Genomic DNA, 25,854 nt, shown 5'->3' with positions numbered 1-25,854 from the left:
TTTTAATTCAACTACTGTGTAGATCAATTTTCTGATATGTACAGCATTGTTCTACATACTGATTTGACACCGTTTTTAATGTTGCAAAGCAAGGCTTTTCACTGAGGCTTAATTAAAAGAGATCGTAAGGGCTTTTATGGCACACGTTAGAGCTGAAATTAGCCAATTACTGTACCCTTTCTGTTAGCGGGAGGAATACCAATGTTGAGACTCGATTCCCATTTAAGTGCCTGACTTAATGGCTTTGAGCTAAGCCTAAAATATATATATATATATTTTAGAAACACAGCCTAGGAGGAGAGCAGAGCAAACAATTTACCAGTTCTTTACTCTGCCTTTAAAAATAATCTTTAGAACTACATACTTACGATCTTACATGGGTTACATAAACATTGTATTGGTTGCTCTGTTGTTTTCTTCGTAAAAATTATGTGTAACAAATTAGAAAAAAATAAGTGCCACCTTTGTGATTTTAGCTTTTTAGAAGAAAAAAAATCAATAAGTAGATCTAACGCATGAGTAAATTAGTATTGTTTATTCACTGCAACTGGCCGCTCCAGTCGTCCTCGCTGATCAGAAAGAGGATCCGTCTTGGCCTATGCTGCTCTCTGCTGGTGGTGGGTGGAAACTACAACAACGGCAACGAATTTGACTAATCATTTTGGCATCCTCGAAAACAAAATCAGACAAGTAACTCATTTAGAGGTCTAAATAATCTTCTCCCTCCTGCTGACGTATTATATAGGTCTGGGTTGTGAGCATCCCCCGGTGCTATGCATAAGATGAAACACAAACAAGAAAGCACTCACCTGTGTCGCTGGGGTTTGTGATATGCGTCCAACACTAGGTGGCTAGAAAAAGACAGATCACACATATAAGCCGTGTATATTTACATACTGTACATGCACAGGTGTCTGTCTCCAAATAGTGGAACAACCGTTTGACATCAATCAAGCACATTTTATTTCTCCACTTAATACAGAAATACATACTCAGCGTGTGGCCCGCTGTAGGATGGCACAGATCTCTGGGGACTGGGGGCCTTGTGTGGCAGTGGCATATTATTGTGTGACCGCTTCAGATCCAGTATGGCTTGAGGCAGGATCAGTTTGAGTCCATGGTGGACTGTAAACCTCAGAGTGGTGTGGTCCTCTGTGTACAGAGAGGTGTCACTTCTCAAACAACCAACCGGAGAGTCTTTAGCCAAACTGTTTGTACTCCATGTCTTGTATCATCTATATGTACCGTACATTTATTTACTCCAAGCTGTGCACCATATTGCTCGTCTGGGCTCTCTTAACTGTCTTGGACAGTGGAACTGACCTGTTATGGACATGATGGTTTTGACCTTGCGGTACCAGTCGTTGTCTATGAGCAGCGGGCCCATGTAGTCTGGGGTGGAGGAAACCTCCTGCTTCTTAGTAGCCTTGACTCCATCCAGGTTCTTTGTCAACTTCTGATTACAGAACCTAAAGCAGGGGAGGGATCAGTTCACTCAGCACTCAAAGTAATATCAGACTGTTGCCCCGTGAAATGTTTTATTAAATAAGCTCACAGATACAGAGGTCTCCCTAAATACCAAAATGTGTAACAAGCATGTACTGTAATATCATTGCAACATAAGTGAAAGCAATAATAACACTAGCTATAGGTCACTTTTTCCAGCAGAAGACAAGGTTGGGGAAGATGGTTACGATAGCTGGGTGGAACAGTCCTCTGTCTACTTTCCCAGTGGAGCACTGCTGCAGGATGGCATCCCTCTGGGTCTCAGCTATGTTTATCTACAAACAAAGCAGCATAGAGTTACCATATGATATTAACCATAACACGATATGGGATATTAAAAGACAGCCAATGGGACTGCAGATGGAAATATGTATATTTTTAAGTATCATATAAAACGTGATATCATATAAAACCATAGTACCGTATAGACATCTGAACTAAGTAGTCCTACCCTAAGTTTGGGAGAGATCTCTGACTTGAGGAAAATCTTAATGATCATGTCAGCCTTCTGGTGTAGCATAGCATGGTCATTCTCTCCATACATTCCTGCAGATGCCATCACTGTGCCTGAATCTGCCAGGTTCCTGAACCTGCAGCACAACAACAACAAACACAACAGCTTAGCGGTATCAGGACACAACCCACATTAAAGAGTCGATGTCCACGCCCCCGCGGATATCTAATTGGCATGATAAAAACATCACAATAAAAATCTGTCTTTATTGGGGTACAGAAGAAAGCTGCCAGATTGGCACACATTCAACAAATCTGATCTAAAGGGTATAGGCCTACAATGTGGTTACTAAACTCCGATTTGGATATACAGTATTTGGCTGTTTTCCCTGCATAACATTTAGAAGTAGTCCCTATATTCAGGTTTAGAAGAAGTGACTGCTAAATACTAACCCCCGTTCGTATAAGCTGCTAACAAAAATAGCGTACAGAAATCGGTGGTGGTAGGCAGTCGTTGTTTAACTGATTGGGGTGAACATCCATACAAATCAAATTAAATTATATTAGTCACATGCGCCGAATGCAAGAGGTGTAGACCTTACAGTGAAATGCTTACTTACGAGCCCCTAACCAACAATGCATTTTTTTTAAATACAGAAAAAAATAAGAAATAAAAGCAACAAGTAATTAAAGAGCAACAGTAAAATAACAATAGAGAGACTAAACACAGGGGGGTACCAGTACAGAGTCAATGTGGGTGGGGCACCTCCGGTTAGTTGAAGTAATATGTGTAGGGGGGGGGGGGGGGGGGGGGGGTGTTTAGAAGCCTCTTGGACCTAGACTTGGCGTTCCGGTACCACTTGCCGTGCGGTAGCAGAGAGAACAGTCTATGACTAGGGTGGCTGGAGTCTTTGACAATTTTTAGGGCCTTCTTCTGACACCACCTGGTATAGAGGTCCTGGATGGCAGGAAGCTTGGCCCCAGTGATGTACTGGGCCGTTCGCATTACCCTCTGCAGTGCCTTGCGGTCGGAGGCCGAGCAGTTGCCATACCAGGCAGTGATGCAACCAGTCAGGATGCTCTCAATGGTGCAGCTGTAGAACCTTTTGAGGATCTGAGGACCTATGCCAAATCTTTTCAGTCTTCTGAGGGGGAATAGGTTTTGTCATGCCCTCTTCAAGACTGTCTTGGTGTGCTTGAACCATGTTAGTTTGTTGGTGATGTGGACACCAAGGATCTTGAAGGTCTCAAGCTGCTCCACTGCAGCCCCGTCGATGAGAATGGGGGCGTGCTCGGTCCTCTTTTTCCTGTAGTCCACAATCATCTCCTTTGTCTTGATCACGTTGAGGGAGAGGTTGTCGTCCTGGCACCACAGTGCAGTCATGAGTGAACAGGGAGTACAGGAGAGGACTGAGCATGCCCCCCTGAGGGGCCCCTGTGTTGAGAATCATCGTGGCAGATGTGTTGTTACCTACCCTTACCACCTGGGGGCGGCCCGTCAGGAAGTCCAGGATCCAGTTGCAGAGGGAGGTGTTTAGTCCCAGGGTCCTTAGCTTACTGATGAGTTTAAAGGGCACTATGTTGTTGAACGCTGAACTGTAGTCAATGAATAACATTCTCACATAGGTGTGCCTTTTGTCCAGGTGGGAAAGGGCAGTGTGGAGTGCAATAGAGATTGCATCATCTGTGGATCTGTTGGGGCGGTATGCAAATTGGAGTGGGTCTAGGGTTTCTGGGATAATGGTGTTGATGTGAGCCATGACCAGCCTTTCAAAACACTTCATGGCTACAGACGTGAGTGCTATGGGGTTGGTAGTCGTTTAGGAAGGTATCCTTAGTGTTCTTGGGCACAGGCACTATGGTGGTCTGCTTAAAACATTTTGGTGTTACAGACTCGGACGGGGAGATGTTGAAAATGTCAGTGAAGACACTTGCCAGTTGGTCAGCACATGCTCGCAATACATAGAAGTAGGACAGCTATTCTGATAGGCTCGTGTCACTGGGCAGCTCTTGGCTGTGCTTCTCTTAGTAGTCTATAATGGTTTGCAAGCCCTAACACATCCGACAAGCCTCAGAGCCGGTGTAGTACGATTTGATCTTAGTCCTGTATTGACGCTTTGCCTGTTTGATGGTTCATCGGAGGGCATAGCGGGATTTCTTATAAGCTTCAGGGTTAAAATCCCGCTCCTAAAAGCGGCAGCTCTAGCCTTTAGCTCAGTGTGGATGTTGCCTGTAATCCATGGCATCTGGTTGGGGTATGTACATACGGTCACTGTGGAGACAACATCATCCATGCACTTATTGATGAAGCCAATGACTGATGTGGTGTACTCCTCAATGTCATTGGAGGAATCCCGGAACATATTACAGTCTGTGCTAGCAAAACAGTCCTGTAGTTTAGCATCTGCTTCATCTGACCACTTTTTTATTGATCTAGTCACTGGTGCTTCGTCCTTTAATTTTTGCTTGTGAGCAGGAATCAGGAGGACATAATTATGGTCAGATTTGCTAAATGGAGAGCGAGGGAGTGCTTTGTATGCATCTCCGTGTGTGGTGTAAAGGTGGTCCAGAGTTTTTTTCTTTTAGTTGCACAATTAACATGGTGATAGAAATTTGGTAAAACAGATAAGTTTCCCTGCATTAAAGTCCCCGGCCACTAGGAGCGCCACCTCTGGATGAGCAATTTTTTGTTTGCTTATGGTGGAATACAGCTCATTCAATGCAGTCTTAGTCCCAGCCTCTGACTGTGGTGGTTTGTAAACAGCTATGAAAAATACAGATGAAAACTCTCTAGGTAGATAGTGTGGTCTACAGTTTAACATGAGATACTCTACCTCAGGCGAGCAATAGCTCGAGACTTCCTTAGATATCTTGCACCAGCTGTTATTTACAAAAATACATAGTCCGCCGCCCCTTGTTTTACCAGATGCCGCTGTTCTATCCTGCCGATGCAGCGTATAACCAGCCAGCTGTATGTTGATAGTGTCGTCGTTCAGCCACGTCTTCGTGAAGCATAAGATATTACAGTTTTGAATGTCCCGTTGGTAGTTTAATCTTTTACGTAGGTCATCTATGTTATTGTCCAAAGATTGCACGTTTGCAGGTAGAATGTAAGGAAGCATTATACCCCAACATAGCGTTAAATACACATTTCATTCAGGATCTTTTCCCCGCGCATTTCCGTTGTCTGGGTCGAGTTCCATGGACCTCTTTACCACATCTATCTGAAAAATTGGGCTTCTCACAAAAATGTCTGTAGTGTCCTGTTTGGGGTACAAAAAGATGGTGTTCCCCGTTTTGCTCTACAACCCCCACAAGCGTCACAGGACTCATCTGAAGTCGGTACTGCCGATGTGCCAACTTCTGTCTGTAGCATCCAAACGGTTTGGGCTACACACCAATCGAAAGGTGAGATATGTAACTCAATATTAGGAAGGTGTTCTCAATGTTTTGTACGCTCAGTGTATATACTGTATATATTTTCACACAATGAGGTTAAAATGATACTGTGAAATTGTGAAAATTATGATCATTCCCTTTAAGTGTAAGACAGCAGTTCCCAAAATAGAGGTCGCTGACATGAAAATGGGGTTGCGGGAGAATTTCCTAAATCCTGACAACATAAAATGAACAAAAATATAAAAACAATATAATATTCTCTTTGCATCTCAAAATCATTATAATGTGGTTAACCTTCAAAATCGAAATGAAAATGGTTCAAATCTAAAATATTAAATTCAACCAGAGCGCGCCCTTAGATCATGGGAAAAGGCCACACTTGACCGTTGCACTTGAATCATACCCACGGTCAATGGCTATGCCCACTACGCTATCAAACCACACACTATTGCAGAGACTTTGATATTACCATCCACAACTGATATGGGGAATACAATGTTTGGGGAGGCAGAGGTAGAGAAACTCCCATCAATAGCTTTGTCAGATAACACTTAAAGAATTGATGTTATTGCTAGCAATCAAGAGGAAACTCTGAACGATTCAAAAACTCCCCAACTTATGCTCTCCAAATGGACGTTAGTTGAGAGGGCCCAAGATGCCCATGCATTGACTTTTGTCCGCTATACATGTCTTGGGATGCTATTCACAAGGACATATGGTTCTGTCTCACAATTCCCGAGCATGGCTATATTGATGAAAAACAGACTCCATGAGATCGAATGGTGGGCTTTTGCACAGATGGGGCTCCATCTACAGTATGGCGGGACAGCGGGCAGGGGCCTCTGCACTCTAGTTATGAATGTGTCTCCCACTGCCATATGGGCGCATTGTTTGACACACTGAGAGAAACTGGCATCAAAAGAGCTGAGCACAGAACTCGGAGATATACTGCAGCAGGTAACTGCATTTGTAAACTACATCAAAACACACACACTGTGCGCATGACTGTTCCCAAACCTCTGTGGAGATATGGAATCAGAGCTTGACAATGTTCTATTTCACACTGAGGCTTGGTGGTTATCGAGGGGGAGTGTTGAGTTGATTTTTCGTATTGAGAGAGGAACTGTTGTCATTCACAATGGATGGGAAAAAAAAAACAATTTAAGACTTGGTTGACTTTCTGTATAATGAAAAGAAAAAATATCCTTGCCTATGTAACAGACATATTTGGGATCTGAACGAACTGAACGCAACCATGCAGGGGAAATACAAAAACGTTCTACAGATGAGTGACCAAATCAATGGATTCAGAGGGGAAAATTCTTATTGGAGAGAGAGTCTTTCAAAATTGAACCATGTCCCCTTCCCTCAGCTGTGTATGTTTCTAACAGAAAACAGCATCGGTAAATGTCCCACACGAGTGATGACTGCTCACCTCCAACGCTTGGAAGAGCACTTTGAGGTCTACTTCCCAACCCGTTTGACTTTGATCCTGTCTCAGTTGACATGCCGGTATGTGAAATCGAACAGCTGAACCGAGCTGTCATGTGACCGGATGCATTCACTGGTCACTACGGAGGAGTTCTGGTTCCTGAATAAAAAGGAATACCCTGCCGTCTCCCTTAAAACTCATCGTACCCTTCGCCAGCTCATATCTGTGTGATACGGTGCTCTCATCTTCATTAAAACCAAATATCGATCCAGGTTGGATGTGACAGAAGGGGTGAGGTGCGTACTGTCGACCACACCCTCTGACTTTGAGAATCCCCGATGTGACATCAAGCACACCCATCTCATTAGGGGTGCTGAGATATGATGCATTATGTCAGACTCATTTGCAATTGACTGTCATTAGCCCCACATTAAAAGTATGTCATGGTGAGTTGAGAATACAGTCATAAATGCTGTTAGAATTTCAATTGACTACCATAGCCCCAAATGAAAAAGTAAACATTGGCTGTTAATTACATAATTTTTTCCACATGGTTGGGGTCGTGAGAATTTTCACATTGCAAAATGGGGTCTAGGGCCAAAAACGTTTGGGAACCACTGGTGTAAGAGCTGCTTGAAAAGATAGCCTGAAAGTTCAGCCTGTTGTGATGGGATGGAATTTTGGCTAGTAAATTTGTTTACAGACCAATAAGAAAGAGAGTTCCAAATCTCTGTCAATAACAGCTAATTTTCAGTTTTCCCCACTCAGACAGTCTTAATTTGAATTGAACAATCACAGCAAAGTACTTCTGTAAAAAGAAGTGAATGTCAATAATGTAAGAAGGAAAACATATTTATGACCTTGTGAGACGATTCAATCTTACCTCTCACTCTCCAGGTAAAAAGATAGGTCGTTGATGAGGAAGTCAATGATGATGACTTTACCGTTAATGACCCGTCTCTTCATGTGGGAGGTATCCCCCTCGTCTTTAGGAGGGGCACGGGAGTCACATGCTATAGGAGACAAGGTCAACTTATTGGTGTGTACGTCTAGCACCAGAACTAGATTTAAAATCCGGATGAAGGTGTAACACCGAAACATTGGTTTGTGGAACATCCAAGATCAGTGTACTGGAGTTTTGACCTTTTAATTCATATGTATTTTTTCTGTAGCACCTGTCAAACTATATTCTGTTCAGCACCAGAACCAGGAACAGAATGGAGAGAGGGGACTGAGGACAGCTTACATTCGGAGAAGTGGCGGTAGCTCATTCTCAGGTACAGCTCAAACTCAGTCCTTGTGCGAGGATCCTTCATGGCGGTTTGAAACTTACAGACTGTCTTGATGAATCGGCAAAACACCAGCCAGACATTTTTCTTCAGGGTGAGGTGCAATAAGGAGTGAGTGAGTGAGTGAATGAATGACAGAGCATTTTAGATACCATTGCCCAAGAGGGTTATACAGTGATTGTACAACTGTCTAGTGTCTAACAGTACATAGAGGATGAGAGGCCGGGTGTTGTTCCTACCAGTTTGGTCTTCAGTATGGCTCCTCTCAGGCAGGAGTCTGAGCCCACAGCAGGACAGGGTGGGAACGTGTCTTGGTACTGCTTGAACCTGCAAGGAATCATCCAAACACACACATCGGATTAACACACACTGTTTTGTCTGCATCCAAACACACACACACACACACACACATCACATCACATCAATCACACAGTTCTGTCAAGTAGCATCAATCATCCATAGCCTGGTCCCAGATTTGTTTGTTCCGTCTTGCCAACTTCTAAGGTTATTGTCATGTTTAGCATAACATCAACCATAGGAGTTGGCTATATAGCACAAATAAATATAGGACCAGGCTAAATCAACTCATGTCCACAAGGATAAATAATCCCAATACCATGTTCCTTCCAGTGACTTGGTGACCAGGTCCTGGATGGTGTAGAGAACCTCACAGGAAACGGTTCTCATCTGAGCCGCCTGGGAGATGATGTCAGCACTGCACTGCAGGTAGCCCACTGTGGGACGATGCTAGTTAGCGTTTAAACTTTACTATAGCTCCAATATATTACTGTAGAGGGATACTAGTCGTGTTAGCCTTTTCACTTCAATACATCTCTTTCAGCGTCATACAAACAGTCCTTTAAGACTATCAGCAGCAAAGTGAATAACGCCACCATTGATGTCAGCTTGGCTAAAGGTCACCAAGGACCCTACTCTAGACAGAATCTGACAGGAATAATGAATAAGGATTTGAGGACTGTACTGGGGTCCTCCCGGCGTAAGAACTTATTCACGATGGCGAGGATTTTGATCTTCTGAGGTTTGGGCCGGTCGATGGCTCTCAGCTTCTCTACTTCCAGTATGAAGAGCAGCGCTCCTTGGGCATAGTGGAAACGCAGAAAGCGCTTGAAGTAGTCCAGACTCACAGGGTTCCGGAGCACATCTCCAAACGACCTGTAGCACAGAGACAAACAATACAGCCATATACAAATTAACATTTGAGTCATTTAGAAGGTGCTCATAGAGCTCTTATTTCAGTAAAACCTTCTACAAAATAGCCGGCGTCTGCAAAATCAGCGGTAGCTGAAGATTCTTAGTTATGCTAGATTAGATACACTCATTAGATAAACAATGACTCAATGAGAAGGTAGCATTTCAGGTGGTGTCCCAACAGTACCTTGGCCTCATAGACGGCATGCGAACAAAACTGTTGTCTTTCTTCAACATCAGAGGGGCTTTCTTCATCATGGAACCAGCGGATACTGGCTTAGAGCTTTCGCCGTCTGAGAAAGGCTTCTTCTTCTGATACAGCAAATAGTTAACACTCAGATTCTCCAGTGCCAGCTTTGGGTACCTCACTGCCAGCAAGTCAAACGGCAGATCACGTGGCTCTAGAGACAGACACAATGACATTATTCAAAGGGGCTAGTCCTTATCGTGGAAGTTTGCTCTCCACATACAGATTGCTGTGATTTCATGAAAATTAAATATTTTTAGTAGTTTAATTTGAATTTGGCGCTCTGCGATTCAGCGGATGTTGACGAAAATGATCCTGCGAATGGGATGGGTGCGCCAAGAAGTTAGGTTGGAGTCATTAAAACTTGTTTATTTCTTGTTAAGAAAACTATAGTTTTGGCAAGTCGGTTAGGACATCTACTTTGTGCATGACACAAGTAATTTTTCCAACAATTGTTTACAGACAGATTATTTCACTTTTACCTCACTGTATCACAATTCCAGTGGGTCAGAAGTTTACATACACTAAGTTGACTGTGCCTTTAAACAGTTTGGAAAATTCCAGAAAATGATGTCATGGCTTTAGAAGCTTCTGATAGGCTAATTGACATAATTTGAGTCAATTGGAGGTGTACCTGTGAATGTATTTCAAGGTCTACCTTCAAACTCAGTGGCTCTTTGCTTGACATCATGGGAAAATCAAAAGAAATCAGCCAAGCCCTCAGAAAAGAATTTGGAGACCTCCACAAGTCTGGTTCATCCTTGGGAGCAATTTCCAAACGCCTGAAGGTACCACGTTCATTTGTACAAACAACAGTATGCATGTATAAACACCATGACGACCACGCAGCCATTATACCGCTCAGGAAGGAGACACGTTCTGTCTCCTAGAGATGAATGTACTTTGGTGCGAAAAGTGCAAATCAATCCCAGAACAACAGCAAAAGACCTTGTGAAGATGCTGGAGGAAACAGGTACAAAAAGTATCTATAGCCACAGTAAAACGAGTCCTATATCGACATAACCCGAAAGGCCGCTCAGCAACTGCTTCAAAACTGCCATAAAAAAGCCAGACTACGGTTTGCAACTGCACATGGGGACAAAGATCATACTTTTTGTAGAAATGATGAAACAAAAATAGAACTGTTTGGCCATAATGACCATCGTTATGTTTGGAGGAAAAAGCGGGAGGCTTGCAAGCCGAAGAACACCATCGCAACCGTGAAGCACGGGGGAGGCAGCATCATGCTGTGGGGGTGCTTTGCTGCCGGAGGGACTGGTGCACTTCACAAAATAGATGGCATCATGAAGTAGGAACATTTTGTGGATATTTTGAAGCAACATATCAATACATCAGTTAAACCTTGGTCACAAATGGGTCTTCCAAATGGACAATGACCCCAAGCATACTTCCAAAGTTGTGGCAAAATGGCTTAAGGACAACAAAGTCAAGGTACTGGAGTGGCCATCACAAAGCCCTGACCTCAATCCTAGAGAAAATATGTGGGCAGAACTGAAAAAGCATGTGCGAGCAAGGAAGCCTACAAACCTGACTCAGTTATACCAGCTCTGTCAGGAGGAAAGGGCCAAAATTCACCCATCTTATTGTGGAAAGCTTGTGGAAGGCTACCCGAAACATTTGACCCAGGTTAAACAATTTAAAGGCAATGCTACCAAATACTAATTGAGTGTATGTAAACTTCTGACCCACTGGGAATGTGATGAAAGAAGTAAACGCTGAAATAAATTCTCTACTATTTTTCGGACATTTCACATTCTTAAAATAAAGTGGTGATCCTAACTGACCCCTTGACTATAATTTTTACTAGGATTAAATGTCAGGAATTGTGAAAAACTGAGTTTAAATGTATTTGGCTAAGGTGTACTTCCGACTTCAACTGTAATACAAATGTTACAATGCAACCATAAATGGAGTTTGAACTCATCATTGAGCTTTCATTGTTTACGCTGTAGTAACACCAGCATTGCTCTCTCGTAGCCTTAGCTACAACTGAATCTGCACATTCACCTTATTCTCATTAACTCTTCTGTGTTAGCCCTTGGTTATGTTCCTACCAGTCTTTTTGTACTGCAGGTGGACAGACCCTCCTCTCTTCACGTCCTCTAGAGCCATCAGGGCCCAGTCCTCCTGCCAATCAGAGGGCTGCTCCGTGGCTCCATGGCTACAAAAGGACTGACAAAGGGCCAGAGCCTCCCTCATCCTCCTGACCTGCTGCTCTTTTGTGTTCTGGCCAATAGCAGATAACCTCTGACCACAGTTCACACCGGCACTCTCCTTGTAGTCAAATCATAAGGGGAAATGTGATAACATAACCATCAACAGAGTTCAAGGGGAGGTGGACAGATACGTGCATGTAGAAGGGGGGGTACACATTTCCGTTGTAACCATGGACAATACAGTTATATTGTATAATCAATTTGCATAAAACAAAATCAAATCAGTTACCAGACAGGAGCAGAAATGTTTGTCGTCTTCGTCCAAAAAGGAATCGTAAGATGCACAAAGCACCTACAAAAAAAATGGCCATTACTAAGATATCGACTCAAGACATTTTCAAAGATTCACAGGATTTCAAAAACATTCAAATATTAAGTGTATGTCAACATGCTGACTTTACCTTACAGATCTCATGTTTGGCTGTGTATATCCACGGTATGACTGCTCCAGAGGGCAGGAGTCTGCGGAGCTGCCTGCTGGTGTCGCTCTCCAGGAGGCCTACCCTCTCTGCGTTCTCCCCCAGGTAGGTGTGTGTGATCCTCCTGGCCACAGCCTGTCTCTGGCTGTGGAGGGAGTCATCTCCCTGGGCCCTGAGTATGGAGGATAAAGTATATTACAGTCAAATAAAAGATAGTCTACAAAAGTGAACGAGTCATCAATACCAAAAACAAATCATTATTAGCACATACCACAATACCACAATGTTTATTTCTGTTTAACACAGCACATTTTATAAACATATTTCTCGCTTTGGGCATTTTCACAGACGTTTCATTTTTAAAGTTGCATTCAGTATTTTCACAACACATTTGTTCATGATTTATTTTTCAACTATTTACATTATTTTTTAAATATCTCCATACCTGAGCACCAGGCTAAGGACCAGGTCCAGGTCCTGCCAAAGCCCTAGATGCTGCAGCTCTGTCTCCAGTCCCCTGGCCCTCAGGAAGGCAGCTAAGGGCCCACCAGCCAAGCTGTCAGCTGACAGGGCAGGCTGAAGGTAGTTGTAGCGGTGGGACTCTGGAGTTGCTGGTGCAGGGGGAGCTGGTAAGACAGACGGTTGGTAGTAGGCAGGAGTCTCCATACAGGTGTGTGGAATAAGTACTTCTCCCTCCTGGACCCCTTCAACATCAATGTTTGGGAGAAGGTTACCACTTCTGTGGCTGGACTTGAGGTTATCCACTTTGCTGGTTTGTTTGTTGCAGGTTTGGGATTTTGCATCGTCAGGCATGTTGAGGTATTGTTCAGTTGTGGCATCAATCTGGTATTTGGTTTGACTGCTATGCACAGCATTAGTGCACCGTTCCTGGCCTATTTCACCCTCAAGACGAAGCCACTGGCAACAGAGACGTCCATCTTGGATCTTCTCAGTCTCCCGGGCTGCCATTTTGGATCTGTTCTGTGGTTCCTCGTGGCGCATCCAGAGGAGTCTCTTGGTGTTTTTGGAACAGTAGGTCCCAGTTGCACTCCCAGTCAGCTCTGCCTCCTTCACCTGTCCCAGGCCTGGGTCCAGTTGAGCAGGTGTACCAGGCACATCCTCAGAAGCAGAGTGGGATGTGATGGCGCTGTACTCCTGAACGATGTGGCTGCACTCTGCAGCTCTCCAGAGTGAGTCCTTGCAGTATCTTAGAAACTGAGGAAGCCAATAGAGCTGCAGCCGATGTAAAGCTTTGTTATACATCTGACCGATGATCTGCTTTCTGGCACTGTCGGGTAGCTCACTGGATAGAATGCTAATCATTGTATCTACCAGACAGACACAGGAGAGCACAGACAAAGGGATTTAAATCAAGAAAATACATCAACACAGCACAAACAGTATGTAGCCCTATAGGTCAGAGAAGGGGCAGGTGAGTAGGTTCAGGACAGGTAACGGTGATGTGGCCTGGCCATCTCTTGAATGAATCATCTTTATTCATGGTGACTATCGATCCCAGGGTAATGTACTTTGTCACCAGTTTAGTCTCTTTACCTCGTGGTATGTGACAGATAGCCATGATGCTGGATCCCTCTGTGAGATGGATGGCTCTGATGACAGTCAGCAGGGCCCGGTATCTGTGTTTCTGACCTGCATCCTCACAGTCCATGTTGAACAACCTGGACACTCTCACACAGAACGACACCAGCTCCTTCCCTGCACACACACAGGAAGCATGAGTCGATGAATGACCACACGTGGAAAATACACAGTAGCATAGAAAATAAATGAGTAATGCCACTTCATAGGCCAGGAACACACACACACACACCAACACCAGTCACCTACCACAAGTGCCCTTGATGAAAGTGCTGAATCGTCTCATCCCTCTCCCACTCCCAATGCATCTCCTTAGTAGCCACTGGTCCGCTGTTGTCCATTTCAACACTTTAACCAACAAGAACCTCAAATTAGCATTGTACAGCACCTTACTCTGAATCTGTCAGCAGGGTTTTCACACAGACCTTCATGGAATTGACAGTAAACACATGTGCCATAAAGACATGGCGGATGGGGCAGGGTAGCGAACTTGTCCCCCCCCCCCCCACACCGGCCCATTTTCCCCCTCGAGGACTCCACACTGGCCCATTTTTTTCATTGAGGCCCCCATTATTAGCCAGATAATGATCATTTTGCACACAAAAAAACAAACAAGTTAGACAGGCCCACTTGGCTAAAAATAGACCAGCCCATCTTGCATTTGCCAGAAATGCCAGATGGCCAGTCCACCCCTGGTGGGAGGCAGATATAAAAAACAAGCAAAGTTTATTAAATGACTCAGGTTTTCTTGTTTGTAAAAGGTTAAAAGAAAAGTTTACCCAAAATCCTGGAATTCCCAAGTGATTTCATACATTGAAACTAATTCAGTGGAGTTTGCCCTCTCCTCCTTTCTCTCTCCCTGCAGTGCTGTACTAAAACAGCTGTAAAAATGGGTCACGTGACTCATGACATTGCTGGATGCATGTCTCGCTCTGCTCCATTGCCAGTTCATGATTCATGATTCAGAAATCTGTGGTGTGGACAAATTAGTTGTTTTATTGAAAGCGTACGGCCAAATTAGCTATTTAAAAAAATAAAAAAAATACTATTGGTTTTAAGTCAGTAAATGTGTACTTTTCCACCTAAAACTTTTGCGATTATTTTATATAGTTATTTTATGTAGCCGACTGCCACAGCTGGGTAACAACTGTGCATGTGCGCTATATATAGTTGTTTTTTTTTTAAATGTAGTGTTTTGTGGAGATTACTGTAGTACTTACTACAGTGTTTCTTGGCGGATAATACTGTAGTATTTACTATAGTGTTCTACAGTTTACTACAAATTTATTGAGTAAGTACTACAAATGATCGAGGGATACTACAGTATACTACAATTTACTACAGAATTCTATAGTAAGTACTGGAGTATTTATTCTATAGTAAACTACACTTTTTTCATGTGGGTATTTTCTGGGCAGAGAAGTGAAGACCACCTTACACATTAGTTAAACAAAGTAAAGAACAACCTACGAACATGTCTGACGATGAAATAGTTGTGAGTGATGAAGAAAACTACTGGAGGGCAGTGGCGATTATGTCATTTTATCTGTGGCCAATGACCTTGAGCCTTTTTGGAAGGGCTCTTCTAATGTAACTCTATGGCAGGACCCAAAGTAGATTAAATGTTCGATGTCTACCCTTACTAAGGACTTAGACTTGGCCTGTGACGTAATGTCCCCATGAGTGACAGAACACTGAGCCAATCACGGCGCAGTGCTCCTATTTTCTGCTGGCTTGCCCCACCACCACAGAAAGCACTGAGCTAGGCTGAAACACCAGCATTTTTGAGCTACCTCAAGAAAACACAAAAGAGACCATGTTTGTATGAGGCTTTATTACCTCAATGACATATATATATATATATATTTTACATTGTTTGCAAACTGATATGTGACACGTATTAATGCCAAAATAACATGCAAAATAAGTATGCCCCCCCCCCCAAAAAATATACATTTTTATTCGAATTTTTGTTTTTTTTGCTCAAAACAGAGCCCCACCTGCACTGACTGACGGGTCGCCACTACTGGAGGGGCACCGATTGTGTCTTCGAAACATATTTATTTGAGCTTGAGTAGTCGGACGAAGAATTTAGGAAAATTTAGCTTTAGATGGCCACCGAAGCTGTAGCAACAGCTAGACCACAGCCCCAACCCATCCCCAGGATCAACATAGACTGGTGGTGCAGTTGAGGCAATTGCGCACCAATGCCGAAAGATGAGGAATGTTTGTTCTAAAGATAATTTGAATATGTGACTACAATTCTTTGGATCAACGCAATGATGACGATGTGGTTAGATTGCTTTTGCGACCACATTGCTTTTGCTGCCCTCCAACTCTGGTGTCCTTGATTTTTTTTTTCTTATTTCAAAAACGAATTGGAGAACACAACGCTGTTCCAGCTGGGCCAAATGGACTGTTAATTTTCTACATATCTGCACATCAAATTCAGAAATGTAAACGCCTGCTCCTGTGCGCCCACTATCTGGGTCCTTGGATCCATCGTGAAAAGTGGTTAAAAAAAGCATAAAAACTGTAAAACCAAAACAGAGAATCTGAGCATACTAACAGGTTGTATGTCCTTCACCCACTGGAGGGCAACTAATATCACCAACAATTCAACTGAATATATCTGTATGGGGCGGCAGGGTAGCCTAGTGGTTAGAGCGTTGGACTAGTAACCCGAAAGGTTGCAAGTTCAAATCCCAGAGCTGACAAGGTACTGCCTACAGTAGCAGTGGGATGCTCAACCTCACAGCCTTTCAACCTAACCCAACAAGCTAATGATAATTTTATGCCATTTATCCAAAGGCACCTGTCTCCACTAGTAATGCACATACAGATGTTGATTTAAATCCACCAATACATATCCTTAAAGCTATATACTGGATCCTGACCAGCCTCTGAAGCCAGGTCTTCGCCGCTTCCTTAAACTATACACCCGTAATCAAGTGTCATCCTAATCAGAGCTCTATAAATATCCATCAACGATTGTCTGTCAGCCCCCCATTCATAACCAGAGACCGAGTGCGTATGATTCACCACCTTCTTACACTTTGTTTCAACATTTATGACATTACCTTTCCATGTATATCGCTCATTGTACCCTTAACCCAAATATTTGTACTTAGAAACCCTCCCCATACTTTCACTTTCAACAGGTAAAGGGTGTTTTTGTACCATTTAGATGTTCATCACTAATAAGAGTCAACAGGGAAACACTGACCAAAACTATGGTTCCTTCCCTGTCACGTTTCTCTATGCTTTAGTTTTACAGTACCGCTATCATACTGAATATAAAATATATATATACTGTATATATAACTAATCGGATTACCTTCTGAATGATGGTTTGAGAACTCCAAGAATTCTTTACAGAGAGTGTAGTAATGGAACAACTCTGTTTCCTTGAACAAGGTGAAGCGATGAGCAGTCAACCACTTCTGAAATCCTCCTCTGTTCACCTCCTGTTATGTCAAAAATTAGAATAGCATATAAATCATAACATTTTAACAAAGTATAACAAATTCAGGGGGTAGCCTTGAACAGGACTCAAACACAGGTCTGGCAACTATTAATCCAACACCTTAACTTTTATGACAAGTGGTCTGAACCTCTTGCTGAGGTTGATAGGTGTTCCGTTAAGGTCGCTACAATATTAAATAAAAAATACCAAGGCCTACTGACATTTTTTTTTCAAAATGAAGAAATTAATTTGTATTGTCTTTCTCATGGGTATGGAGAGTAAAAGTTCTGTTTTGAACTCTATTTGAACCCTATGGTTCAATTTTTTATATATATATATGGACAGCGAGTACTGTTTCATAAATGAACCACAGGAGGGCGCCATTCGTTAGGTTTTGTATTCTCTACCTGGCCTTGAAGTAGCTCAGGACAAGTTAACCATTCGTTGTCCGACAGAAAGAAGAGAGGAGTTTGACCAAACACCTAGGCAGAAAACAGATTCAAATGTGACATACATTCTGTGACAATTATTTTATTCTACTCAGTTATGTTCTAGTATCAATTCTGTGAAAGATCTATTCTATTCTGTTCAGTTATATTCTATTCTAAATTCTGTGAAAGAGCTGTGTTCTATTTTATATCGCAGAAGGGGCTCACCGGTAGGTTCAGAAACGTGTTAAAGAAATCCACGAAAACGTCATTTTTTAGAAGATCTGACAGTCGGTCATCATCGCCACCTAAAATTGATAGAAATGTGAACAAATTGTGGTGTTGTTGAAAAAAAACATAAGCCTACATTTTATCATGTTATGTGCGTCATGTTAGGCTTCAGCAAATAATGTAGGCCTAAGGAATGGCATTGTGCTGGCCTACCGGTATTATAGTATTATGCAGAACATACCAGATGGTTTCAGTATTGATGAGTTGTTGGTCATTTTTATTCGTTCATTCTATAATACCTCAAAAACGCAGGTTGTCTACTAGGCAGACTGTGCCTTTATTCAGCCATGTGGTTTCACATACAGTCGCTCTATATCACCAATGACGTAATAATTTAATCATAAAATCGTAACGTAAACCTGTATGAATTGTTACAATTCATTACGTTGTTGGTTAATTGGCTTGTAAATCGGTAGGCTGTATTTTTTTCATTCTTGTTTCTTCATCATAACAAATGTCCATCTTATAATAAAATAGTACGGAACGTCGATATTTTAGCCAATAGAAGGCAAAGAACAGTCAAAGAGCATCATGGTCTTATTTTTCATCATTTAGGAACATTTGTTCTTTAGAGGCACCACAACATAATTGATTCTAGGAATATTCCGTTTTCATTTCGTCAAGGGGCGTATTTTACTTAATCATCGTTCTTTATAATTACAATATTATATAAATTATCCCATGCATAATCTTTTTCCCCGTTTCATATTTTTTAAACAAATTATCATACTGTTCAAATAAATAAACGTATTTGAGGTTTTGGTAAGGATAGTTATCATTCCTTTAGCAAACAAAGAGTAGTCTTGAAATAAATACTTGTTTGGAAGGATTTTAGCCAGGCTATTGAATGAAACTCCACATTTTTCCTGACGACCAATGAACGCAAACCATGAGCTCCCCATCACCTGATCACGAAGGGATCACGTTCTTTTCTAGCCAATCTGAGGCGAGGGGGTCATAGCTCTCTTTTATAAATGGAACCGTTAGGACAAATTTTGCGGTAGAGAATGAAACAAAAACATTTGGAATTACACAGAACATTTACAGAAGGCTGTACCAGGCTTTTGATCCTAATTCCTTACTTGATATAAGGTCATTATTCCTAAACTATTTTAAAAGTTCTAGGAGCGACTACGACAATTACATTGTATTTTCATCATATTGAGTCATTGGTGTGCTGTTTCTCTTTATTGTTTCGCACCTCTTAGCCGAATTATGGTGAATTCCATTTATATTAGTTATTTATTATTGTTGTTGATTATGTGCCATGTATGGATAGTGCGTGCCAGACGTTTTTGACTATCATAACCTGGCAATAGAAACCATTGCGCTTTTATTTTCCATCATCGTAACCAGGCGTAAACAGGCATCAGTATTGTAACCTATTGTAAACTGACATAGCAGCATGCTCGCGTACGTGCTTTATTGTAACCCGGACTGTTTTCTCTTGTGGAAAACGTTCATGGATTTAACTCGATATTGCAGGATGTTGATTGCGTTCTCATCACACGTTGGTGCAATAGTAATTAGGCAAACTTACAATACATAAGTTTTGAACATTTTATTTTTTTGTTACGACGTTTTGAGTAGATCAACTATTACTATAAATCAGTGGGTTGTAGACCTCAAATGAGTTGTAGACCTCAAATGGCTCAATTCTAAGAATCAAACGCTTCAAGTGGATTCCAAATGATTGCTCTTTGTTCCAAGGTTTTCCAGGGCTCATTGAAAAATGGCCACGTCAGAGAGTGCCAGTTTGAGTAAAACTGTGAAGCAGCATTATATGGACCTTTCTCAGGGAGACAAGGTCCAGGCCATGTACATCTGGATAGATGGGACTGGAGAGGGGCTCCGCTGCAAGACCAGAACTCTGGATTCTGAACCCAAGAACATTGATGGTAAGATCTGACATTTGATTTTCATTGATCTATGCCTGTTGAAATGGGTAATAAGAAACTTTTGTGCTACACCCAGTGTTTTCCCTAATGTTTTTTCAGTGGTGGGTGGCAGAAATTACTTTTTTTTGGGGGGGGGGGGGTTACTTTTCTAATACAGCATAAATTCAAAAATACGGGTTGCTTTGACTAATAACCCTGAACCTAACGGGTATTTGAATCCCTGAGTTGCTCTTATCGCACGGTTCCCTCCCTCTCTCCTTCAGATCTCCCAGAGTGGAACTTTGATGGTTCCAGTACGTACCAGTCGGAGGGCTCCAACAGCGATATGTACCTTATCCCTGCTGCCATGTTCAGGGACCCCTTCAGGAAAGACCCCAACAAACTGGTCCTGTGTGAAGTGCTCAAATACAACCGCAAGCCTACAGGTAAACCTAAGCAGTAAAGTGACATTGGGGCGGTCATATTCATTGGCGCTCAAACATTTTAACTTTTGCAATAGAAAATTACAATTAGATTTATTGGATACATTTGGATAATACCACCCCGTTTTCTTCCATTTCATGCCTGCTGAACATGGCCCAGCCTTAAGTATCTTATTGAACCCAGGCCCCATTGGCTCAGTGTAGCAGAAATGGTTTGAATGACCAGTACAATGTTTGTTGCCCTCCAGAAACTAACCTCAGGCTGATGTGTAAGAAGATCATGGAGATGGTAGAGAACCAGGTGCCGTGGTTTGGCATGGAACAGGAGTACACCATCCTGGGAACAGACGGACATCCGTTTGGCTGGCCTTCCAATGGCTTCCCTGGTCCACAAGGTTAGTTTGAGAGTTTAAGTTTAAATATAAAATACCATTCATTAGCAGATTTTATCCATAGCTACTTTCAGTCGGTATATTCAAGTAGAGTATTAAATGTTTAGCATCTAAACTGTTGAGCCTGATGATGCAGTGTTTTTGAACAGGCCCCTACTACTGTGGTGTGGGAGCAGACAAGGCGTATGGTAGAGACATCGTAGAAGCCCACTATAGAGCTTGTCTTTATGCTGGGGTTAAGATATGTGGCACCAACGCTGAAGTCATGCCAGCTCAGGTAAGAACCACTTGACTATTCTACTGAACAAAAATATAAATGCAACGTTTTAGTTCATATAAGGAAATTGGTCAATTTAAATAAATGAGGCCCTAATCTATGGATTTCATATGACCGGGAATACAGATACCTTTTATTTAAAAAAGTGTGTGGATCAGAAAACCTGTCAGTATCTTGTGACCACCATTTGCCTCATGCAGAGCGACACTTCTTTGCATAGTTGATCAGGCTGTTAATTGTGGCCTGTGGAATGTTGTCCCACTCCTCTTCAATGGCTGTGTGAGGTTGCTGTATATCGGCAGTAACTGGAACACGCTATTGTACACCTCAATCCAGAGCATCCCAAACTTGCTCAATGGGTGATATGTCTGACTATGCAGGTCCTGGAAGAATTGGGATATTTTCAGCTTCCAGGAATTGTGTACAGATCCTTTCGACATGGGACTGCGCATTATGATGCTGAAACATGAGGTGATGGCGGCAGATAAATGGCATGAGAATGAGCCTTGGGATAGGGATCTGTGCATTCAAATTTCCATTGATAAAATGCAATTGTTCGTAGCTTATGCCTGCCCGTACCATAATCTCACTGCCACCTTGGGGCACTGTTCACAACGTTGACATCAGCACACTGCTCGCCAACACGACGCCATAAATGCGGTCTGTGGTTGTGAGGCCGGTTGGATGTACTGCCAAATCTCTAAAACGATGTTGGTGGTGACTTTTATGGTAGAGAAATTAACATTCAGTTATCTGTCAACAGCTCTGGTTGGCATTCCTGCAGTTACCATGCCAATTGCACGTTCCCACAAAACTTGAGACATCTGTGGCATTGTTGTGACAAAACTGCACATTTTAGTGGCCTTTTATTGTCACCAGCACAAGGTTACACCTGTGTAATGATCATGCTGTTTAATCAGCTTCTTAATATGCCACACCTGTCAGGTGGATGGATTATCTTGGCAAAAGAGAAATGCTCACTAACAGGGATGTAAACAAATGTGCACAATTTGAGAAATAAGCTTTTTCTGCGTCTTGGAAGAGTTCTTGGCTAATTTTTTAGCTCCTGAAACATGGGACCAACACTTTACATGTTGCATTTATATTTTTGTTCAGTATACAGATTAAGCATAGTCCTAGAATTAGTCTTAGTGCAGGATTAGGCTAAATCTGTGTCTATGAAACTCTGTAAATATTCAAAACCATCATCTCTCTGACTCTTATTGTCTTCCAGTGGGAGTTCCAGGTTGGGCCATGTGAAGGTATCAACATGGGTGACCACCTCTGGGCTGCTCGGTTCATCCTCCACCGGGTGTGTGAAGACTTTGGCGTGGTGGCCTCATTCGACCCCAAGCCCATCCCTGGGAATTGGAATGGCGCTGGCTGCCATACAAACTTCAGCACCAAGGAGATGAGAGAAGATGGCGGATTGAGGTAGGCATGGATTCAATTGTGCTGTAAACCCACTGCTCTATTTTTAGGGCTGGTTTTCCTGGACCCATATTAAGCCTAGGTCTAGACAAATGGCAATTCTCCATTGATTATGCTTCTTAGTTGAAGACTAAGCTTAATCCAACCTGGGAAACCGGCCTCATAAGCTTTTTAAGTCTCAAGTCTCTTTAGCAGTGGATTAACCCCTTCTGTCTTCTATCCACACAGGGGCATCGAAGATTCGATTGAGAAGTTGGGAAGAAGACACCGCTACCACATCCGTGCCTACGACCCCAAAGGGGGGCTGGACAACGCCCGGCGCTTGACCGGTCACCACGAAACGTCCAACATCCACGAGTTCTCTGCCGGCGTGGCAAACCGCGGCGCCAGCATCCGCATACCCCGCTCGGTGGGTCAGGACAAGAAGGGCTACTTCGAGGACCGCCGTCCATCTGCTAACTGCGACCCATATGCAGTCACGGAAGCGCTGATACGCACATGTTTGCTCAGTGAAGAGGGGGAGGAGCCTAAAGAATACAGCAAATGAACTAGATACTCTTTTGGTCTGAAATAATCCCCCTCCTGTCCTATTGCGCTACATCTCAAGTGTCATTCCAAGTACTGTTTTGTCTGTGGCTTTGTAAACCCCTTGCATATTGCAAGTCTTGACCATCCATGTATGGCTTGCTTTTTAACCCTTTTCATGGGAGAATCTTCGGTATATTCTGCAGTCTGTGTTCAGGGTAGAGTAGATCCCTACCTTTTGATCACTGCCAACATTGCCCTTTTTAATTGATGCTATGGACTTAACAATTCCAGACAGATGTCTGTTGGAGGGATACATGTTTTCTATATATAGGTCTACTTCTAGTTGTGTATCAATTTGCTACTCATAATATTGTTTAACATGATTTACTAACCAAGATGCTGTAGATTTTTGATTGGGGGGGGGGGGGGGGTCTGTCTCTTAAGGATTTGTATACTGTTCTAGTGGCCAGCTATGGAACTTATATTGCAAGTGACAAGTCTTTTTTGTAACATAAAAAAATATATAATTTTACCATAATCTTTCTTGTTTGACTTTAATAGTATATGATTTTATCACATTTATAGAATGCGCTATGGCTGCATTAACTGGCCATCCATGATATCAAAATTAGAGGTTGACCGATTAATTGGGGCCGATTTGAAGTTTTCATAATAATCTGAAATCGTTATTTTTGGGCGCCGATTTCTTATTATTATTATTTGTTTTATATACCTTTTATTTAACTAGGCAAGTCAGTTTAAGAACACATTCTTATTTTCTATGACTGCCTAGGAACTGTGGGCTAACTGCCTTGTTCAGGGGCAGAACGACAGATTTTCACCTTGTGGGCTCAGGGTTCCAATCTTGCAACCGCACAGTCCAACGCAATGCACTCCACGAGTAGAAGCCAAGGTAAATTGCTAGCTAGCATTAAACTTATCTTATAAAAAACAATCAATCAATCATAATCGCTAGTTATAACTACTATATTAACCAGGTGAAATTGTGTCATTTCTCTTGTGTTCATGGCACCCAGAGTCAGGGTATATGAAACAGTTTGGGCTGCGTGGCTCATTGCGAACTAATTTGCCAGAATTTTACGTAAATATGACATAACATTGAAGGTTGTGCAATGTAACAAGAATATTTAGACTTAGGGATGCCACCCCCGTTAGATAAAATACCGAACGGTTCCGTCTTTCTCTGAAATAATAAACATTTTGTTTTCGAAATGATAGTTTCCGGATTCGATCATATTAATGACCAAAGGCTCGTATTTCTGTGTGTTATTATGTTATAATTAAGTCTGATTTGATAGAGCAGTCTGACTGAGCAGCAGCAGGCCCGTAATCATTAATTCAAACAGCATTTCATGCGTTTTGCCAGCAGCTCTTCTCAAGCACAGCACTGTTTATGACTTCAAGCCTATCAGCCTAATGGCTGGTGTAACCAATGTGAAATGGCTAGCTAGTTAGCTGGGTGTGCGCTAATACTGTTTCAAACGTCACTCGCTTTTAGATTTGGAGTAGTTATTCCCCTTGCGCTGCAAGGGCCGCGGCTTTTGTGGAGCGATGGGTAACGATGCTTCGAGTGTGGCTGTTGTCGATGTGTTCCTGGTTCGAGCCCAGGTAGGGGCGAGGAGGGGGACGGAAGCTATACTGTTACACTGGCAATACTATAGTGCCTATAAGAACATCCAATAGTCAAAGGTATATGAAATACAAATGGTGTAGAGAGAAATAGTCCTATAAATACTATATTAACTACAACCTAAAACTTCTTACCTGGGAATATTGAAGTCTCATGTTTAAAGGAACCACCAACTTTCATATATTCTCATGTTCTGAGCAAGGAACTTAAACGTTAGCTTTTTTACATGGCACACATTTTTACATGGCACATATTACTTTCTTCTCCAACACTTTGTTTTTGCATTATTTAAACCAAATTGAACATGTTTCATTATTTATTTGAGACTAAATTGATTTTATAGATTTTTTAAATTAAGTTAAAATAAGTGTTAATTCAGTATTGTTGTAATTGTCATTATTACAAATAAAAAAATTGTCAGATTAATCGGTATCGGCTTTTTTGGTCCTCCAATAATCGTTATCGGCATTGAAAAATCATAATCGGTCGACCTCTAATCAAAATTAGATTTAACAATGTTGAGGCAATTTTACTGAGTAAAACAAGCTTATTTTGGGTTCTGATGGGGTACGACAGTTGAACTAATTTCATGAGGCCTTTTAAGTTAATCTTCAATAATCAATGGGTACATACAGTATTAAGTAGAAAAACAGCTGTAGGAACTGCTGATTACCCTTTTAACGTTGCTTTACTGTAACCTGGCCCAGATCCCCGCAAAGCAGAAGCAAGGGCACAGAGATTAATTCTGGTTTACACGCAATATTCTGTAAGACTTGACTGTAAAGGTAACCTTGTCAGATCAACACTGAGGACATGTGCTTCTCAATTTAGACTTTAATCAGGAGCATAACCTTGGATCAATCCACAATGTGATGAAAGTATGAGTATATAATTTCCCTCCTGTCCTCTTCACTCAGCTGTTCAGATCTTTTAGGGCATCTTGAATATACTAGTTTCACGAGACTGAATGAAATTAGTCTAATAACTTACTGTAGGAAAACTTGTATATTGAGTGTTTAACAATTGAAATAAGATTGATGCATACTGAATACTCATGATGGTACAGACCAGACTTAATTTTCACTTGAATAGGTATCAATTTAACTTAATATCTGTATTTCAAACGGAGATTCAGTGAGGGAGGAAGTATTCTGAAGACAATGGCCTGTCTACACATTCTTGACAGGTTTTTGCATATTTCTAGAGAAGCTTTAGCACAACTCACAATAGCCACACAAGGAATTGCACAACCAATTATTAGTATACTGAGAGAGCTTCCA

At 42.1% G+C, this 25,854-nt stretch overlaps 2 protein-coding genes across 2 annotated transcripts; one reads left to right on the top strand and one right to left on the bottom strand.

The window, feature by feature from the left end:
* Window positions 1-1,524: 1,524 nt before the first annotated feature.
* LOC110521730 (regulator of G-protein signaling protein-like) lies at window positions 1,525-18,415 on the bottom strand. The gene is made up of 16 exons (XM_036969018.1): window positions 18,157-18,415; window positions 17,913-17,992; window positions 17,664-17,738; window positions 17,128-17,257; window positions 14,040-14,138; window positions 13,746-13,907; window positions 12,637-13,519; window positions 12,174-12,363; window positions 12,002-12,064; window positions 11,611-11,830; window positions 9,476-9,689; window positions 9,062-9,252; window positions 8,696-8,813; window positions 8,319-8,406; window positions 1,958-2,096; window positions 1,525-1,781 (listed from the first exon to the last, which is right to left on the bottom strand). Exons 1-15 carry the CDS (start codon window positions 18,188-18,190, stop codon window positions 2,034-2,036), a joined length of 2,610 nt encoding a protein of 869 aa, XP_036824913.1. The 5' UTR covers window positions 18,191-18,415; the 3' UTR covers window positions 1,525-1,781; window positions 1,958-2,033.
* A 515-nt stretch (window positions 18,416-18,930) lies between these two features.
* On the top strand, window positions 18,931-23,342 carry gs01 (glutamine synthetase). The gene is given in 7 exon segments (NM_001124313.1): window positions 18,931-19,067; window positions 19,686-19,873; window positions 20,137-20,298; window positions 20,544-20,690; window positions 20,837-20,964; window positions 22,199-22,398; window positions 22,624-23,342. Coding segments are annotated over 6 exon segments (1,122 nt in total). The 5' UTR covers window positions 18,931-19,067; window positions 19,686-19,707; the 3' UTR covers window positions 22,943-23,342.
* The last annotated feature ends 2,512 nt before the right edge of the window (window positions 23,343-25,854 follow it).

The sequence above is a fragment of the Oncorhynchus mykiss genome, chromosome 30 (genome assembly GCF_013265735.2).
Source record: "Oncorhynchus mykiss isolate Arlee chromosome 30, USDA_OmykA_1.1, whole genome shotgun sequence".
Lineage (NCBI taxonomy): Eukaryota > Metazoa > Chordata > Actinopteri > Salmoniformes > Salmonidae > Oncorhynchus > Oncorhynchus mykiss.
The sequence above is the reverse complement of the archived record's forward strand: the minus strand, read 5'-3'. Positions and strand labels throughout refer to the sequence as shown.

Excerpts from the sequence above, each read along its gene's own strand:
- LOC110521730 (XM_036969018.1), bottom strand. The coding sequence starts at position 18,190 with ATGACCAACAACTCATCAATACTGAAACCATCTG. Across the intron at positions 12,364-12,636 it reads GTCCTTAGCCTGGTGCTCAG|GGCCCAGGGAGATGACTCCC; the intron begins GTATGGAGATAT and ends CTCCATACTCAG. Across the intron at positions 11,831-12,001 it reads AACATTTCTGCTCCTGTCTG|GAGAGTGCCGGTGTGAACTG; the intron begins GTAACTGATTTG and ends TTTGACTACAAG.